General features: G+C 35.3%; 1 protein-coding gene and 1 non-coding gene across 6 annotated transcripts; both read left to right on the top strand.

Moving 5' to 3' along the window:
• The first annotated feature begins 6,110 nt into the window (after positions 1-6,110).
• On the top strand, positions 6,111-6,183 carry TRNAA-CGC. The gene has a single exon. It is a non-coding gene; the product is annotated as a tRNA-Ala (tRNA).
• A 7,178-nt stretch (positions 6,184-13,361) lies between these two features.
• On the top strand, positions 13,362-17,262 carry LOC109171974 (BOI-related E3 ubiquitin-protein ligase 1-like). Of its 5 annotated transcripts, none has more exons than XM_019321092.1 (6): positions 13,362-13,749; positions 13,842-13,887; positions 14,669-14,724; positions 14,837-14,986; positions 15,641-16,008; positions 16,515-17,262. In XM_019321092.1, exons 4-6 carry the CDS (start codon positions 14,881-14,883, stop codon positions 17,073-17,075), a joined length of 1,035 nt encoding a protein of 344 aa, XP_019176637.1. In that variant the 5' UTR covers positions 13,362-13,749; positions 13,842-13,887; positions 14,669-14,724; positions 14,837-14,880; the 3' UTR covers positions 17,076-17,262. The 5 variants fall into 5 exon arrangements, with proteins under 5 accessions (XP_019176637.1, XP_019176636.1, XP_019176638.1 ...); XM_019321095.1 differs by having other exon boundaries at positions 13,363-13,749; positions 15,647-16,008; XM_019321091.1 differs by lacking the exon at positions 14,669-14,724.
• The last annotated feature ends 1,351 nt before the right edge of the window (positions 17,263-18,613 follow it).

The raw sequence follows: 18,613 nt of genomic DNA, 5'->3' as shown, positions 1-18,613 counted from the left end.
ACACGTTTCAAGTTTCAACTTACCCTTTGGGCCATACCGAGAAACACAGAACATGCCCATAAAGTGATGTCTCAAATATGTTACTTGGGCTTTTAAACCCGGCCCAATTCAATTTTTCAATTGGTTGGAGACTCGGAAAAAAATCGTCTTCAAAATAATTGATAGAGAAACATTTACTTTTGATCCTATGATTATTAAAGTATTATTAATTGTAATTTACAATTTTCAAAATTATTAATTTAGTATTGTAATAATTTAATTTTTTTTAATTTCAGTCATTTCGGTCAAATTAATGTGCAGAAATTTTGTCAATTTAACCATGCTTAACCCCATGATTTCATGCCATTGACAACATCAAAACATATGAATGTTAAGGTCTCAAACTCGTTTGCCTTTGGGGGGTAATAAATTCATCTTTGCTTTTTGCTTCTATCAACTTTGCCCACAATTAGTAGTTTTCCTTCATTGTAAATCATGTGCTTTGTATGACTCCGACACAGAGCATGGGGGGCACCACATTTTGGATGCTCCCTTTAACCGCTTGTTGCTGTGACTCATTCAACAGCTAAACTAAGAGCATCTTAGTTGATCTTTGTTATAGTTTTTGAGAGGTTTTTGTAAGTGTGATTAGAAAAGAGAATGTGAAAGGGAAGAGAAAAGAAAAACTGAATTTAAATAAATAAATAAATACAAGTGCCAGACACTGATAGACTACTTTTTTCATACGGATCCTAATACAAGTGCCTACATCAAGATTTTGTGTAAAAAATGGGAGTACATGTAGTATTTTCCATATTCAGGATATCAAAGTGGACCGAAAATCAGAGCTAGTAAATTGTCAAAGCAAGCCGGAGTGTTAGGGTTATGAAGAGCTCCCTCCCTCCATCGATGGCCTATTGGATGCTTTATGCCTACAATAAATTTGAAGATAAAAATGAAAAGAAGGAAGATGAGAGAGAATCACTTGAATAGTTTATTTGCTACAAAGGCTTCATTTTTTGGGGAGTAATGAATTTGTAAACTGAATAAAAAATTCACCAGCCATTGCCAGTGACCCATTTATATCAATCTCAATATTGCAGACCAAAGTGTAGAACATGGGAATAACAACATTGCTATAAGGCTGTAACACAGATTTTACAAATAATTAAGTGAAAATCTCAAGTTTGACAATGGGAGTTGAAAATTGAGATTTATGGATCGGAGCATGTCCATTACTCATAATCAGTCATTTCTTTGAGAGAGAATTACTCAGAATTTGTCATTTGGATTCTGGAAGTCCATTCAACAGTAATGGAGAAGTTATTAGTCATTAAATAGAGTGACTGGGTACCCCTCCAGGCCTGCTAATTTCATGACCTCTTCCTATTCAGAAAAAACCTAAATAATTATATTTCGAGTATTTGGCAAGAGAAATGAAAAATAGATATGTTTGAGTGACGAGTGAAATCCGTAAAAAAAATGAGATATGTTTGATTACCTCGCAAAAGATGACACCATTTGTGAAGAGAAGTTTGCTGCACTTCAACATCATTGTCTCATATGCTAAACACATTGAATCAACCAACGCATATGAGGCATCTACATTAGAGCATCTCCAACCCCTCTATCTCCAAAACACCAAATTTTTCCAGCAAATGTCACATCAGAAGGAATATTCCCAGCATATTCTCACACCAAATTTTATTCTATCTCCAACCCATTTACACAAAAACACCAAAACACCAAACTTTTACACTAAAATAATTTAATTTCTCAATTATTAGTTTGAACTTAATTAGTTTAATATAAATTATAACTTATGATGTAAACAATAATTTTTATTAATATTAATTTTTTATAAGATTAATTATTTAAAAAAAATCAAATTTAACAATATTTTTGAAAATTGAATTTATTCCAATAATAAATATAGCATACAACATCTAGTACATTTAATTATCGGAATTACTATATCGTTCCCACAAATGCTCAATCAATGCATTACGGAGTGCATAATGAGCTTCTTTATCTTTAATTTGTCTATGCCGAGTAAGAAATTCTTGAAATATATATATTTTTAAATTGTGTTTGTATTTTCTAATATTAATATTGTGTCGTATGTATTTTAATTTGTATTATGTTCTAGTCATGTTTGATGTATCGCGTATGTATTTTAACTTTTATTATGTTCTAGTTATGTTTGATGTATTTGAAATTTTAATTAATATATATTCAATATTAGTCTTGTTTCGATCGTATTAATGAGATCTTTAAAATGGTATAATTTTTAATTAATAATACAAACTTTTAATATAAGTATTTAACAAAATAAAAAATTACATATAAAACAAATAAAGGATACATTTGGAATTATAAAAAGAAGTAAGGGCAAAAGGGTAATTTTCTAAAGAAGTAAGGGCAAAAGGGTAATTTTCTTCCCTATATTCAATTTGCCGCGGATGAACAGTGCAGCGCCAAACATGGCGCTGCACTGTTCATTATCGCCATTTTATTTGGCGTTTTGGCGCGATGCAGGGATACATTGGAGAGAGTAATTTGGTGGGATGGGGTTTTGGCGTTGATATTTGGTGCACATTGGAGATGCTCTTATAACATCAGTTTTGTAACATCTAAAACATCATTTTCTCATTCTACATTGTAATAGAGACACTAGTACTCAAAAAAAGTATCATTTTCTCATTAGACTTTAAGTGTATAATAGTTTGCAAAATCATACGGAGTACAAGAAAGTAAAATCACTAAGAATACATTGTAAACAGTAAGGGTGTGTTTGGTTCGCACATAGGAATCGGAATCGGAATGAGTATCAAATACTTGGTAATGGTAATGAATTTTGGTGAAAGTATTTAACATGTTTGGTAGTAGGGTGGAATGTGAATGGTTACTAATAGTAGTGCTTGAGAATGAATAAGAGAATGAAACCCTTATTTCATTTGGGTATGGGTTTTTCAATTGATGGGGTATTCGAAACCCATAGTAGTGTTCTAAAAAACCTATCAACCAAACAACAACAATCACTTTCATACCCATTCTTATGAACAAAACCCACCAACCAAACACACCCTAAGATAATTGCTGCGATATTGCCACTCATTTTACAGAACTAGTGAACTTGTATATTAAGAATTAAGAATTTGTATAAATTTATAAATTCAAAAATTCAAGCAATAACACTAACAATATATTCATAAATATTAGGCAAATTAATATGAAAAGGGAGAATTTTCAAAATTTGTTTACAACTTAAATTGTCTGGAAAAACTGAAAAAGTAAACAAATAAAAATTTATATAGATTAAATTCCACAGCAATGATGCAGTCAAAGAGAAAAGCACCCTTGGAGATGTACGATTTCCTGTGAAGAGAACCAGAGACGTGAGATTGTGAGAGCAGAGTGAAAGACGGCAAATGAGAAGCTAGATAGGACTCACCGGGAAAACCATGGAGCGGCTGAGCGACCAGTGAACCACGGCGAGGCGGAGAGGAGGAATCGCGGCGACTCGGCGACCGTGTGAGATGTGAGAGGCCGGAGGCGGAGTCAGCAACGGAGACCGGATGCGGAGTAACCAACGGTCCCTCCAGCCGGGACTTTGGGACTTCTACTCAGCTATCCGAGATTACGCACTAACCGAAGACGACACGTCGACACCTCATTGGGTGTGTGTACCGTGTACGTGTGGTAGGATATTACATGGCATTTGGTTCACTTTAAGTTCCTTGTAGTTGAATGCCTCAATTACATTGTTTGGCTGGAGGGAATTGCAATTTCACAGAATTGTAATTCCCACTTTTGTTGAATTGCAATTCAATGAATTTGAGAAAAGGAAAAACAAATGAAGTGACACTACTATCTTTAATTGTTATTACTATTATTATTACACAATGATATTTTAGTCTTTATATCACTTCTTTCCTTCTCAACTCTAAAATTATATTTCTCCCCACCAAACCACGTAATTTGAATTCCTACTTTATTCTCACTTTATTCTTTTCCTACCGAATTACAATTCATTTCATCTATAATTCTTTCCTTCCAACCAAACACCCCGTAGAATGAAATTGCAATTCTTAGGACATCCCGAATAAGGGGACTATGCACAGATTTTAATAAAAAATTGTCAAATATGAAAGGGTAATAATGAGGAGAGAGAATGTTAGAGTTTTTTTTTTTTTTTGAAATTAAAAAGTTAGAGTTGTTACTGCTAATTTGGAGATTTTGCAGATAAAGTGAGATTCACTCATTTTAGTGGCTTCCATCTCTGTTCGCGTGAAGGCTACAAATGGCGCCTAGTTGGCACGTTAATGACAGTCTTTATTTTTTTAACAAAAAAAATTAGCATTTTTTTTTGTTCTTTTTTTTCTTTTCACTTTTCTACCATTTTCTCTTTCTTAATCACACTTGCAAAAACTTCTCAAAACTCATACTAAAATCCCTACTATTGAGGATGTTCTTAGGGTTCTTTGCAGTAATTGTAATTTCATGGTAAATGATTATTTACTTTTATTTTTATTATTATATCACTCTGCATTATACAGAGATATTTTAATATTTATTTATTTTTAAAATTTTTCATCATTATATTTATGTCTACCAAATAATGTAATTTAATTTTTCACTTTATTCTTTTATCACTAAATTACAGTTATTTTCTCTCTTAATTCTCTCCTCCCAACTAAACACATGTATTTGTCACATCAAATTAAATATAATAATATACGCTTCAACTTGCTTAATTTTTTTGAAAGCAACCAATAGCAGCATATATTAAAGGTAAACTGAAATAAAGTCAGGAGGGATAGAATCCCAATACAAAGCAGTAGTCTGAGCAAAAGCTGTAGAAGCTAAAGTATGAGCTATTAAATTAGCTTATCTAGGTACGAACTTTAATAAACAACGCGAGAAAGTAAACATAAGATATCTACAACCACCGATCGCATATCCGATGTATGAGCGAAAAGGACCTGCGTTCGTAACTAAATAGTGATGAAGACTCAAACAATCTGTGTGAAGCTCTATTGTTTGCTCTCCAGGATCTTTCAACCAAGGCAAAGCCTCCTTGCATGCGAGAGCTTCGGCCATCAACGAAGAAGAGCAATCCGGGAGCTTGCTGTTGAAGGCCATCATAAATCTTCCTTCCTCGTCGAATAGCACAGCCCCAGTCGTGGCATTGCTGGCCGCGACGTGGTATCCGGCATCGACAAAACACCTTCGTATTGGGGCAATGGTGTGGTCCGGTGCCGGATGCACCGTGGATGGCTGTGAGGCGGTGATCGAGTGAACAAGGCGCCATGCATTCAAGGCGGTAGCGGCAGCCGCCAACAACCTCTTCGGCGTCGGCAAGAAGGCTTCCCACACTGCACTGTTTCGTGCTCTCCAAATGAAATACAGGAGTGCATCTGTGGATATAAGCTGGTTAGTGTCTAAAATATTTGTAACTTCATCAAACCAAACATGAAAAATATTTGTCATAACATTGGGGATTGGAAAGTTGGAATCTCTCCAAATGTTGCTAGCAAAATCACAAAAAAAAACAAAGAGTGCATTGTATCTTCATGATGGAGACCACACATGGTACATCTTGGATCAACCTCCACCTTCTTTATAAGCAAATTCTTGGTAGTAGGAATGATATCATGCAATGCTCTTCATAGAAAGGTTTTTCATTTTGGAGAAATTTTCAACTTCCACAATGTGAGCACCGCACCTCCATCATGTAATTACCGTAGAAAGTAGAAAATGTGAATTGGGGGGATTATTTTGTGCTCTATCTTGTAATTACCTTAGAAAGTAAGAAAGTAAAATTAGTGCTCCAACACTTTATTATTGATTGGGGTATAGCTCATATGGTAGAGCACTTGCTTCGCATGCGAGAGGCACGGGGTTTGATTCCCCGCACCTCTATCTTGTAGTCACTTTAGAATGTGAATTGTGGGATTATTTTGTGCTTTAATCTTGTAATTACCTTAGAAAGTAAGAAAGTAACATTAGTGCTCCAACACTTTATTATTGATGGGGGTGTCAGAAAGTATAAGATGTGAATTGGGGGATTATTTTGTGCTCTATCTTCGAATTACCTTAGAAAGTAAGAAAGTCACTTTATTATTGATGGGGGTGTAGCTCATATGGTAGAGCGCTCGCTTCGCATGCGAGAGGCACAGGGTTCAATTCCCCGCACTTCCATCTTGTAATCACTTTGAATTGTGGGATTATTCTGTGCTTTAATCTAGTAAGAAAGTAACATTAGTGCTCTAACACTTTATTATTAATGAGGGTGTAGCTTAGAAAGTATAAGATGTGAATTGGGGGATTATTTTGTGCTCTATCTTGTAATTACCTTAGAAAGTAAGAAAGTCACTTTATTATTGATGTGGATGTAGTTCATATGGTAAAGTGCTTGCTTTGTATGCGAGAGGTATAGGGTTCAATTCTTCACACCTCTATTTTCTTTATTTTTTAATTACCTTATAACATATAAGATTTGAATTGTGGGATTATTTTGTGCGCAAAGTAAGAAAGTAACGTTAGTGCTCCAACACTTTATTATTGATGGGAGTGTAGCTTAGAAAGTATAAGATGTGAATTGGGGGATTATTTTGTGCTCTATCTTCTAATTACTTTAGAAAGTAAGAAAGTCACTTTATTATTAATGGGGGTGTAGCTCATATGATAAAGTGCTTGCTTTGTATGTGAGAGGCATGAGGTTCAATTCCTCGCACCTCCATCTTGTAATGTGAATTGTGAGATTATTTTGTGCTTTAATCTTGTAATTACCTTAGAAAGTAAGAAAGTAACATTAGTGCTCCAACACTTTATTATTGATGGGGGTGTATTGGGGGATAATTTTGTGCTTTATCTTCTAATTACCTTAGAAAGTAAGAAAGTCACTTTATTATTGATGGGGGTGTAGCTCATATGGTAGAGTGCTCGCTTCGCATGCGAGAGGCACGTGGTTCAATTCCCCGCACCTCCATTTAGAAAGTAAGAAAGTAACATTAGTGCTCCAATACTTTATTATTGATGGGGTGGTAGCTTAGAAAGTATAAGATGTGAATTGGGGGATTATTTTGTGCTCTATCTTAGAAAGTAAGAAAGTCATTTTATTATTGATGGGGGTGTAGCTCATATGGTAGAGCGCTCGCTTCGCATGCGAGAGGCACGGGGTTTAATTCCTCACACCTCCATTTTGTAATCACTTTAGAATGTGAATTGTGGGATTATTTTGTGCTTTAATCTTGTAATTACCTTAGAAAGTAAGAAAGTAACATTAGTGCAAAGCAATGTTGCAAAAATCGCTAGGCGACGCCTAGGCGGTCCCCAAACGCCTAGGCGCGATTTTTGCAACAATGGTGCAAAGTAAGAAAGTAACATTAGTGCTCCAACACTTTATTATTGATAGGGGTGTAGCTCATAAAGTATAAAATGTGAATTGGGGGATTATTTTGTGCTCTATCGTCTAATTACCTTAGAAAGTAAGAAATTCACTTTATTGTTGATGGGGGTGTAGCTCATATGATAGAGCACTCGCTTCGCATGTGAGAGGCACGGGGTTCAATTCCCCGCACCTCCATCTTGTAATCACTTTAGAATGTGAATTATGGGATTATTTTGTGCTTTAATCTTGTAATTACCTTAGAAAGTAACATTAGTGCTCCAACACTTTATTATTGGTGGGGGTGTAGCTCATATGGTAGAGTGCTCGCTTTGCATGTGAGAGACACGAAGTTCAATTCCCTGCACCTCCGGCTAATTACCTTAGCAAGTAAAATGTGAAGTGGGGGGATTATTTTGGCCCAAACTATATAATTTAGCGTGCACCCCCCATCTTGTAGTTACCTTAGCAAGTAAGATGTGAATAATTTATCTTTAATTAGACACCGTGAATTCACGCCCGAATCAAAATTGATTGGTTTCAACAGTTGAATATTACATTTTAAAAAATAAAATGATAGTTGAGTACTTTTTTTTATATATAAAAGTTGTCATAGTCAATAAATCAAGAGTAAAATAAATTCTTTTTAAATTTCAAGTATAAATAATTGCTCAAGATATGCCATATTATATATCATGTGACAACGAATATTTGTTAATCTTTTTTTTTTTTTTTGAAAGGAGAATATTTGTTAATCTAAGTTAAGTCAAGTTTTTTTTAGAAGTGTTGGTGTACATTGAAGATATTAACATATAGTAGCGTGTAGCAGAGCACTAGAGCTTATCTAATAAATTTCATTGAGTCTAAGAGTGTAGAGTTTATCTAGTGATTTTCGTTGAGCCCAAAAGCGACCATGATAACATATCTCTTCTCTCAAAATGTTGAATCCCCAACTCCAATGGTCTTCATACCCCGACTTGACAGTGCATTTGGAAGGATGTAAATCACGGTGACTCAATGGCGCAACAGACAGAGCCAAATGCAGGTGCACACAAAGAATCTACTCAATTTAGGCATAATCCCCACACTACCGCTGCCGAAGTTTGAATATTATTGGTCTCGACTCCCGGATATTATCTACCGAATTAGTGCGTCAAGCTCGTACGGCACCCGATACCATATCTCTTTACTATTAATTGTGGAGCCTTTTAGGCAATCGTGGCGGATATTGGATAATTGCTATTGATGGTGAAATAATATGGTGCAATGGCTATTCATGGAGAGTAACAATGAGCTTATTAATGGTGAAAATAATGAGAATAATGCAAATTAATGGTAGAATAAATTTTGATATGATAAGAATTAGGATAGAATAATAATGCTTTAATAGTCACTTCGATCAACATTAGTGATTTGTTACTGATCTGACTTACTGATTAGATGAACTATATTGTTAAATTATGTTGCAAATATATCTATTGCTATTTTATACGGAGTATCTATTATGAAATTCATCGTTGATATTACTAAGTTAGTAAGTTCATTGTAACATAATTATTTTTTTAAAAATAAAAAAAAAAATATTTACAATCGTTCTTATATTCGTTACAAAATGTGTTACAACTGTTACGTTGCAATCCACTTATTTTTCGTTACAAGTGTATTTCCGACCAAACTCACCACATTTTCTGTGCTTTGCTCCACCATGTTTGCAACGGATTTCTCGTTTCGTTGCAAAATTGTAACAAAACTCAAAATGGTTATGAATTGTAACAGAAAACGTTTCGCGAAAACTTTTTATTACAAATTATTATAAATATTTTAGTAATGTAAATTGATCAACACAATTTCATGAACCGAGGCCATCTGTCTATCACAGTATCACCCATTGAGTTAATATTTTCTCATTATTATTATTATTATAAGTTTTTTTTTTATTGATTCCAACTTCAGAGTTGTCATATCCAAATGTCGTAAAATTAGGTTTGTGATAAGCACGAAGCAAAAACTGGATTAGTGGATTATTCCATATAGGTAACGTTCAATTAGCGTTTCAATAATTAAAGAGATAGTCCGCACGAGCTTAGCTTAATGGTTCAGTGGACAATATTTGAAAGAAAAAATTAAAGTACGAATCTCGGCGCCTCGGCGGCGTCATTTAGTTCTGTCTGCTAAACCATTGAGTCATTGTAATTTCTGACGAACGTGTGGAATCCCTTTAGAATTGTGGATTCAGTCTTTTGAGAGAAGAGTAATTAAAGGGATATTGTTAGAATGTCCGTCGCTTTTTATTTATAGTATAATCAGCATTCATATTATTTAATTTTATTTATAAAAATTTTATTTTTAATAATAATAATAATATTGCTATTATTCTTGTATATTGTTGTCCGTGTTGACCACCCACACCGCTGAAAATTGAAGACAAATATCTGCTTCTTCTTGTAAATTTAATGCCGCATACTTTCTTCATTTTCATTTTTCTCATTTAGATTTCTTCAATTCTTACCTTTCAAAATTCAAATTTCTTCCCATCTGCCTGACATGAATAGTTGAGTCTACCTCAACCACCCCAAGAGAAAATATTAAGAATTCTATACACTATTATAAAAAAAAAGGTGAATATGCCAATTATATTATCAATGTCATTCCTGAATTATTAGTGACGTAAATATTACTCCTCAATTTTCAAAACCTGACATATATTGTCCCTCCCTTGAATTATTAATGGTGCAAATGTGGTTATCTGTCGTTTTTCCTGTTCGAAAACCATATTTTTCTTCAATTTTTCTTTCTTCATTTGTTCTCCTTCCGCTGACAACAATGTTTCCCCTTTTTCCGATCAAGGTAGGGGCAATATATGTCACGTTTTGAAAATTGAAGGGTAACATTTACACCACTAATAATTCAAAATTGACATATTTGTGAGAGACATACATTACAATTTTCCCTAAAATAAATAAATAAATAACATGCATTTAGCTTTTTTAATAATTTAAAATTGACGTTAAAACAAATTAGAGCAATAATTATTTTAAATATAATTTCTTAATCTAAATTACCACATAAAGGGGTGTTGAATTTATTAGAGGAGTGTAAAATCGAAGATTAGGGGTGTAATTGAGTCGAGTTTGAGTGGTCAAGGATTGAAATTGGTACTCCAGCTTGAGTTTAGATGATCTTTGATTTTTTGAGCTCAAACTTAGCTCGAATAAACTCAAAATTTATATTTTAGTACAAAAGATTAAAATAATAAATAGTTTACAATAAAATATTATAACAACAATCATATATTAATCCCAATTATATCCATTTTAGACTATATAAATATATTACTATACAGTGTGATGGCATTCCGATTATCCATTCAAGTGAATGGTCAAAGGTTTGAACCTCAATGGTGGGGACTTCATTCCGATTATCCATTCAAGTGAATGGTCAAAGGTTTGAACCTCAATGGTGGGGACTTAGATTCAATTGAAGCTTGAAGCATGTGCTCCATCTCAACTAAAAGCCTAAGCTGATAGTTGGATACACATTAATGGATATATGCTCACACGCCCCCTGGACTTAGATTCAATTGAAGCTTGAAGCATGTGCTCCATCTCAACTAAAGGACTTAGATTCAATTGAAGCTTGAAGCATGTGCTCCATCTCAACTAAAAGCCTAAGCGGATACACATCCAACCAACACGTGGACCGGTAAACCGTAGTCGCTTATGAGTGGCGTTGAGATTCGAACCCATGACCTTTGGTCTGACTCTAATACCAAATTGAAGCATGTGCTCCATCTCAACTAAAAGCCTAAGCTGATAGTTGGATACACCTCACGTGTATGGTGGATTCCAACCAACACGTGGACCGGTAAACCGTAGTCGCTTATGAGTGGCGTTGAGATTCGAACCCACGTGGACCGGTAAACCGTAATCGCTTATGAGTGGCGTTGAGATTCGAACCCATAACCTTTGGAACCTTTGGTCTGACTCTAATACCAAATTGAAGCATGTGCTCCATCTCAACTAAAAGCCTAAGCTGATAGTTGGATTGCACGTTAATGGCTATATGCTCATGCTCACACGCCCGCTCCATCTCAACTAAAAGCCTAAGCTGATAGTTGGATTGCACGTTAATGGCTATATGCTCATGCTCACACGCCCGCTTACGAGTGGCGTTGAGATTCAAACCCATGACCTTTAGTCTGGCTCTGATACCAAATTGAAGCATGTGCTCCATCTCAACTAAAAGCTTAAGCTGATAGTTGGATACACATTAATGGATATATGCTCACAGATTCTTTAGGTTGAAAATGTAAAAAAATAAAATAAAATTAAATAAAGTTATACTATGCCAAGACCTTGTGGCATATGAGAGGTTGTGAGTTCGAGCCGCTTGTGGCATATGGGAGGTTGTGAGTTCGTTAAAATAAAGTTATACCCCTAAATAATAGGATAATTGTAGAATTTATTCATAAGTGTTGGTCTTTCTTACTTTTTGCCCTTAAATTATCATTGGCGTTGCACTTTTCATTCCTAAGCTAACTTCTAGTGTTCACTTTTCGTTCCTAATGTTTTGTTAGTAAAAGGACAAAAAAACGAAACACCAATGATAGCTTAGGGACGAAAAGTAAGCAAAACTAACACTTATGAGCGAATTTTATAATTATCCTATAGAGTTTTTTGCACTTTTAGTCCCACGACTATAGTGACACCGGCAGAATTGATCCACGACTTTTGAACCTTGCAATTTTAGTCCACGACTATTGATTTTTTTGCAAAAATGGTCCTTCCGGCCACTTTTTCGTCAAAATTTCACCGGAAAAAAAAATTCTCTATTTTTAGCTGGGTTAAATGCGACGGCGGAGTACATGTACCAGTCCAAAGCTGTTGCCGGATAACCCAACTAGCCCGGGGAATGCCACGGCCGCTCCGCCGCTTACTGACAGCCCTGCCTGCTCCAGGAACTCCGCCGTCTGGGACAGTAGTATGTAGCCCAGTAATATTGTATGTAGTCAAATATCAATTTTTTTCTTTTAATTTGTTGAGATAAGTAAAATGTCAATTTTAACCCGGCTAAAAATGAAGAATATTTTTTTTCCGGTGAAATTTTGACGGAAAAGTGGCCGGAAGGACCATTTTTGCAAAAAAATCAATAGTCGTGGACTAAAATTGCAAGGTTCAAAAGTCGTGGATCAATTCTGCCGGTGTCACTATAGTCGTGGGACTAAAAGTGCAAAAAACTCTTATCCTATAACTTAAAAGACGAAAAGTGTAATTTTTTGTAAAATGAATAAAGAGCTTAATTAGGTTTGCAAGCTACTTGACTCGAGTATTAAGAAGCTCGACTCGTTACTATAATTGCTCAAACTCCAATACTCCGTATTTGTTAATAGCTTACCAATAATCTAACTTGCTTACACCTCAACGGGAGATTGTAAGACAATGAGAGGCATAATTTTACATTGATTCAAAACAAAAATAGACCTTAAAGACCTTCACAAGATGTGAGCATTTAGCATGCTCGTAGCTTCAAGTGTTTTTAATTGTGGGACTTGTGGCTGATTAACTTAATATATATGTCCACATATAGAGAAACCATTAGTCTTTCAATACCAATAATAAAAATATATATTTTTCTCAGGACACTACTCAACTAGTCAATCAATCTAAAATAAGTTTATAATATTTATTTTCCTAGTAGTTGCATAATGTAGGATTTGGTATTGTTGTAAACACTAGTTTATAAATATTTACAGATCTGTAAGTCCAGTTGAGACGTTTTCACATTTTATCTCATTCACTAATCTTCAGAAGTAGGAAGCGATGAAGAGCCATTAAGTTTAGGGCTCAAACTGAATAAGAACATATATTTACGACAATATAAGTATTTTTAAAAAAATATAAGGATGAATGTGTGTAAATATGTCAACATTGGCAACAATAATTTTGAGGATTTTTTTGGATATTCTAAGATAAAGCTGTGCATGATTCATGGAATCCTGTTTAGCATTAAGGCGTTGGGCGGGTGGCCCTGTCACTCGACGTTTTCTCCTCCATTTATATATCATTTATTTATTTTTTCCATTTTTGCGAAATAAAGAAGCTTTGCTGTTCTTGACACACCTTCTGCATCATCCTTTGGCCTTTTCTTCCTCACCCGCTATCCGTTCAACACCAATCCGCGTAACCACTACCCAACTCCCTCCCATCCTCCTTGCCAAAACTCGTGCATAATTTCGTCTTTTTTAATCCTTGAAAACCGTCATCGGTTACTCCTCAAGTTCCCAATCCCTTTATTCATCACTCTAGCATTTCTAGATCACTCCCAGATCTCTTGTTCTCTCCGCTTCATCGATGCTGCTCTTCTGATCTTCAAATGGGGTATACTTTTTTTGGTTTTTGATTCTGGTGATTGGGGTATGCCGGTGTTTAAAGTTTGTATCTTTATTTGATTGATTGACTATAATTTGCAGGATCGATAAGGAGTTGTTGTCTTGAATTGGAAATTTGCTTTTTTGGGTAATTTTCTATTTATATCGTTTGGTTTTTGAACTCCTGCTGTGATCAATCATTCATAGGGAAGCATGATGGGTTTAAAGATCGATTCTGTGGGTCTGTGGGAGTTGTTGGATCGTTGATGCTGTGCTTTGTTGTGTTTCTGTTTCCTCTTGTATGATGATGTGAATTTAGTGTGATCAACTGATCAAGTGCTGATTTTGATGAAAACTATGAGGCAAACAAAGATTTTATTCACTAGTTGATTTATTGCATTTCTCTCATTTCCCCTGCTTGAGTGAAAGTAATGGTTTTTCTTCTTTTGGGTCAATTGGTGGATGAGGAAAACAGAAGAACAAGAAATGGCCTTTGCAATTGTAAATTGCTGCATTTTAATACTTGTACAGAAAAGAGTGATTTTATTGGTTTTTTGGTCCTCGGGCTTTATGTTGACATGTTGTTGAAGTTATGAGCCTAAAATACTTCTTGAGTTTAAGTGATCCCAATCTGTTTTACTGCATTTTGCATTGGAGAAAATCTTGGTTTTAACATGAAGTCTGCATATGTTTCTCCTAAATTCTCATTCGGCATATCCTCTTTGAATTAACCCCTCCCGTTTCTTGATGGATTAGTGTGGAATATCAATATGCTTTTTTCATGAATGTAGGGTAGATGACAGAGCCAAGTAGTGAACTGGCCAGTGGCCACAACCTTTCTGTCTCCTTTTTACGGTTTAGTGTACAATTAACCATTGTTTGAGCTGATTATGTATTTTCTGATTCATGGCATCTTGGAATCTTTGTAGGTTAGGACTTAGGATTGCTGCACTTCATGATCATCGTTACTAAAAGATCTCATTAGGTTCTAAAACTTTTAAAATGGCACTGAATAATTAATATGCATCTTGAGCTGCTTTAACAATTGAAGTCGAGGCTAGATTACTAAGTAAATATGCTTTCCTTGTCTTCTGCAGCCGGATTTCCAATCGTTTGTGTGCTTAAATAATTACTGTGCAAAATGCTGGGAGAAAACAACAACAATAACACGCTTCCTGTTTTCCTCAACGAGAACGCCTTCCAGTACCCTACTAACACATCAAATCAGCTGCAGTTATTTGGAAACTGTATGTTCCTGCTTATTCTGTCAAGCCCGTTTTGATATTTTGATTTAAATATCATCGCATATAGTGTCATAGGTGTTTGTTTCTTGCTAGTGTTTGCTTTTTTCGTTGCTTTTTGAAACATTAGCGTTGCTTTGTGCTTATAATCGCGTACTTACACTTGTCCAAATTGAAGAATTTGTTAACTTTTGTTTCCTTTTTTTTTTTTTTTTTTTTTTGTTTCTTTTACCGCTTTTAAGATTTCCATGAATGAACACTAAACATTACTCCATAATCCATAATTTTCTTGTGCCCCTCGCCCTTCCATATGTGTACTCTCTCTTCATGTCAAATGCTTGGGAGTGGCTTATTGCTAACTAGGGTAATGCTTAGTAAATGAAGTGCCATATCCAAAGAGTAATAAAATCTTTAAGTATCGGGATATGTTAAAGGAAAAACATCTAGTGTCAAATATAGTAGAATAATAATTGTTGGATATGACTAATTCTTTCTCTCCGAGCAAGATAAATAGGTAACACGTTATTGACCTTTAGATTGAGTTCCGTCATGTTACATCTTTAGTCTGTGATCATGGTATTTCTTGATGCTGCTATTCGTTTTGTTGAAATAGTAAGCATATTCTTGGGATCTTAATCGTTTAATCTAACATTGATCAAGCCACAGTACCCGTTGGATTCAACGTCAATCCAACAAATTATTTTGGGGGCGAGCATAACACGGCTCTAGTTAGGCCTAACAAACGAGTCAAGGATGCGGAGACCATACCAATGCAACAGAAGCTTCAGATTTCCCTGAATAATAACGTCGGCCTCGATGAAGCTGATCCACCGGTGAGGATCTCCGCCGCCCACAATCCAGTTTCGACTGGTTTAAGGTTGTCGTACGATGATGATGAGCGCAACTCTTCTGTCACATCAAGTGGAAGTATGAATGCTTCATCGTCGGTTATGTTATCTCTTACTGACGACTTTAAAACAGAACTTGACAACCAAAAGAGAGAGTTTGATCAGTATCTGAAGACTCAGGTAATATATATCGGCTAACATCAGAGTTGCTATTAATGTTTCCTTCCTAAATAGTCACTATATCTCAAAATAGATTCTCAATTCTTAGTTATGATCCAGTTCCCGTCACAAATATCCTTCCTTTTCAAATTCATCATAGTTGCAAACTTACTATATCTTTAGTAAAAGATGCCATTCTTGATCTCTTGGACATGAACCAGTTACCACGTATTTTAGTCGTTTGTGGGGCCCAGTGTGCATGACTGTGTGTGCTAAGTTATATGTAGATCCGTGTGCATGCACAATAATGAAAAATCGTGAAAAGCGATGAACCAATTAACTTTTATAGTCCAGATGGTAAGCATGGAAGGATTAAAGAATCATCTTTTACATGTCAAAGGGCAAAGGCTCCTTTGTATATATATACTTTCATAATTTGTTGTCTTGATGGGTTGATATACTTTCATAATTTGTTGTTTTATGGGAACGTTTCGTGTTGTTGCTTATCCTGTGCTGTCCTTTAACAGGAAGAAACTCTGACAAAAGGGCTTCGGGAGATAAAGCGTAGACACATGGCTTCATTTCTGGGTGTGATGCAGAAAGGCATTAGCAATAAGCTGCACGAGAAGGATGTTGAGCTCGAGAACATAAACCGGAAAAACAAGGAACTTATCGACAGAATCAAGCAAACGGCTTCAGAAGCCCAGAACTGGTGCTACAGGGCGAAGTACAACGAGTCTGTAGCTACGATGCTGAAAGCCAACCTCCAACGTGCAATGCACAGCGCGGACCAAGCCAAGGAAGGGTTTGGGGACAGCGAGATGGAGATGGACGATGCTACCTCCGGCGGGGTCCACCCCAAGTTCGGCCTAAGCGTCGGGGCGGGGGGTGGTGGGAGTCCCGCAAAACCACCACCACAACAAGCGAGGGAGTTGTTGATTTGCAGAGGCTGCAAATCGAAGGAGGTATCCATCTTATTGTTGCCTTGCAGGCACCTGTGTTTGTGTGTAGATTGTGAGGGGTCGGTGAGTGTCTGCCCCGTGTGCCAAATGGTTACGGCCACTACTGTCCGGGTTTATCTGTCTTGAAATATCATCAACCAAACCATAATACCCCTTACAGTTGAAAGAATATATATATTTAACTTGAAAAACAATGGTGTGAGTGAAAGGTGTGGAATAGTAAACAAGCTTTCTTGATACCCCATTTTGGGAGAACCAAATTTCCATCCATTTCTTTTCTATGATCCATGCATGCATGATGTTTTGTGGTTTTCCCTCAACTATATTTCTCACAGTTTCCATAAATATTTAGTTCAAATGTGATAAAAACAAAAGGCATAATTTAGTGTTCTTTAAAGTTACCTTTACAAGGGCGTTTGGTTCAGGTTATATAAGATAGCCAAGGTTATATTTGCTTGGTAATATAAGATTCATGTGTTTGGTTCGGGTTATATAACTTTCCCAGGGAATGTCAGATAACCTCCGCATTAAGTTTTTAGCTATTGGAAGGAAATGTGAGATATCCTCCAATTTCTTAGGTAATCATTCCCTTGTCTTATTACTAAATGTTGGGCTTTGTATTTTTTAATCAATTTATCTTATTATTGTTGTCTTATTTACGTATCTTAATTTTAAACCAAACACAGGAATCTAACATTCCCTAAGGTAATATAGTAGTATGTAAAACAATTCAAGATTACAAGTTTGATTCTTAGCAGAAGTGGTCTATTGGCCTTTTTGGTTTGTGCAATCTATGTTGGTTTACTTGTTTGTGGTTCTTTGTGGACTAGGGTCACAAGGCGAGATTTATCTTTTCCACATCCTCAAGTAGTGGGTTCGGATTTTCCTTGTCACTCAAATAAATAAAAAAAAAAAAACAATTCATGTTTTTTTAAAAGGAAAATGTTAGATATCTTTTTAGAAAAGCAATATTCTAGTCATGTACATTGTCACTAATAGAGTATGTACTATGTTGTAAAATATAAATATTCATTGACACTAATTGGATATGAGAGGGAGAAAGCTAGGTTTTTCACTACCATTAATAATCTTTCATAGAGTATGTATTAAGATATAAATATGTATTATAGAATTCTCTATAAAGAATTCTTTATTAAGGTAACTTAATTAATAAATGGCAAAAGCCAAAAGATTCATGGGTGCATATAAAAGTATCTTCTTTCTAATTGTTAAACTACGATACTATTGACAAGTTCATCAATTGCACAACAATGGGGTATGTAAAAATGTTATTGATGGTATAATTGATCAGAGAAACTAAATAAATTCTAGGCAAGATTTATTTAACTAAGATGATTTCAGCCAATGAAATATGCTTGTGAGATTCATTTAGCCAAGAGGACTGAATTTGCTATTATTGGTAGTTATTATATTTGAAAGACTTGGGAGTGATTGTGGCATTTGAGGTTAAGTGCGGGTTGTACTCAACACCATGTAAAACTCGTGTTTCAACGCAAATGAACTTCCAAATTTTTTGAAAACAAAGGAATGAAATTTATTAAATCAAATGTTCAATACATGAGGGAATAGAGGAAAACCAAACAGAATGACTAGTTTGCGAAAGCGCGATCTTTGCTAAAGCATGGACAATTTTATTTACTGAT

The sequence above is a fragment of the Ipomoea nil genome, unplaced genomic scaffold, assembly GCF_001879475.1.
Source record: "Ipomoea nil cultivar Tokyo-kokei standard unplaced genomic scaffold, Asagao_1.1 scaffold0382, whole genome shotgun sequence".
Taxonomy (NCBI): Eukaryota; Viridiplantae; Streptophyta; class Magnoliopsida; order Solanales; family Convolvulaceae; genus Ipomoea; species Ipomoea nil.
Note: the sequence above shows the minus strand (reverse complement) of the source record. Positions and strands in the feature narration are given on the sequence as shown.

Excerpts from the sequence above, each read along its gene's own strand:
- LOC109171974 (XM_019321093.1), top strand. The coding sequence starts at position 14,881 with ATGCTGGGAGAAAACAACAACAATAACACGCTTCCTGTTTTCCTCAAC. Across the intron at positions 14,987-15,640 it reads GCTGCAGTTATTTGGAAACT|CCACAGTACCCGTTGGATTC; the intron begins GTATGTTCCTGC and ends ACATTGATCAAG. Across the intron at positions 16,009-16,514 it reads ATCAGTATCTGAAGACTCAG|GAAGAAACTCTGACAAAAGG; the intron begins GTAATATATATC and ends GTCCTTTAACAG.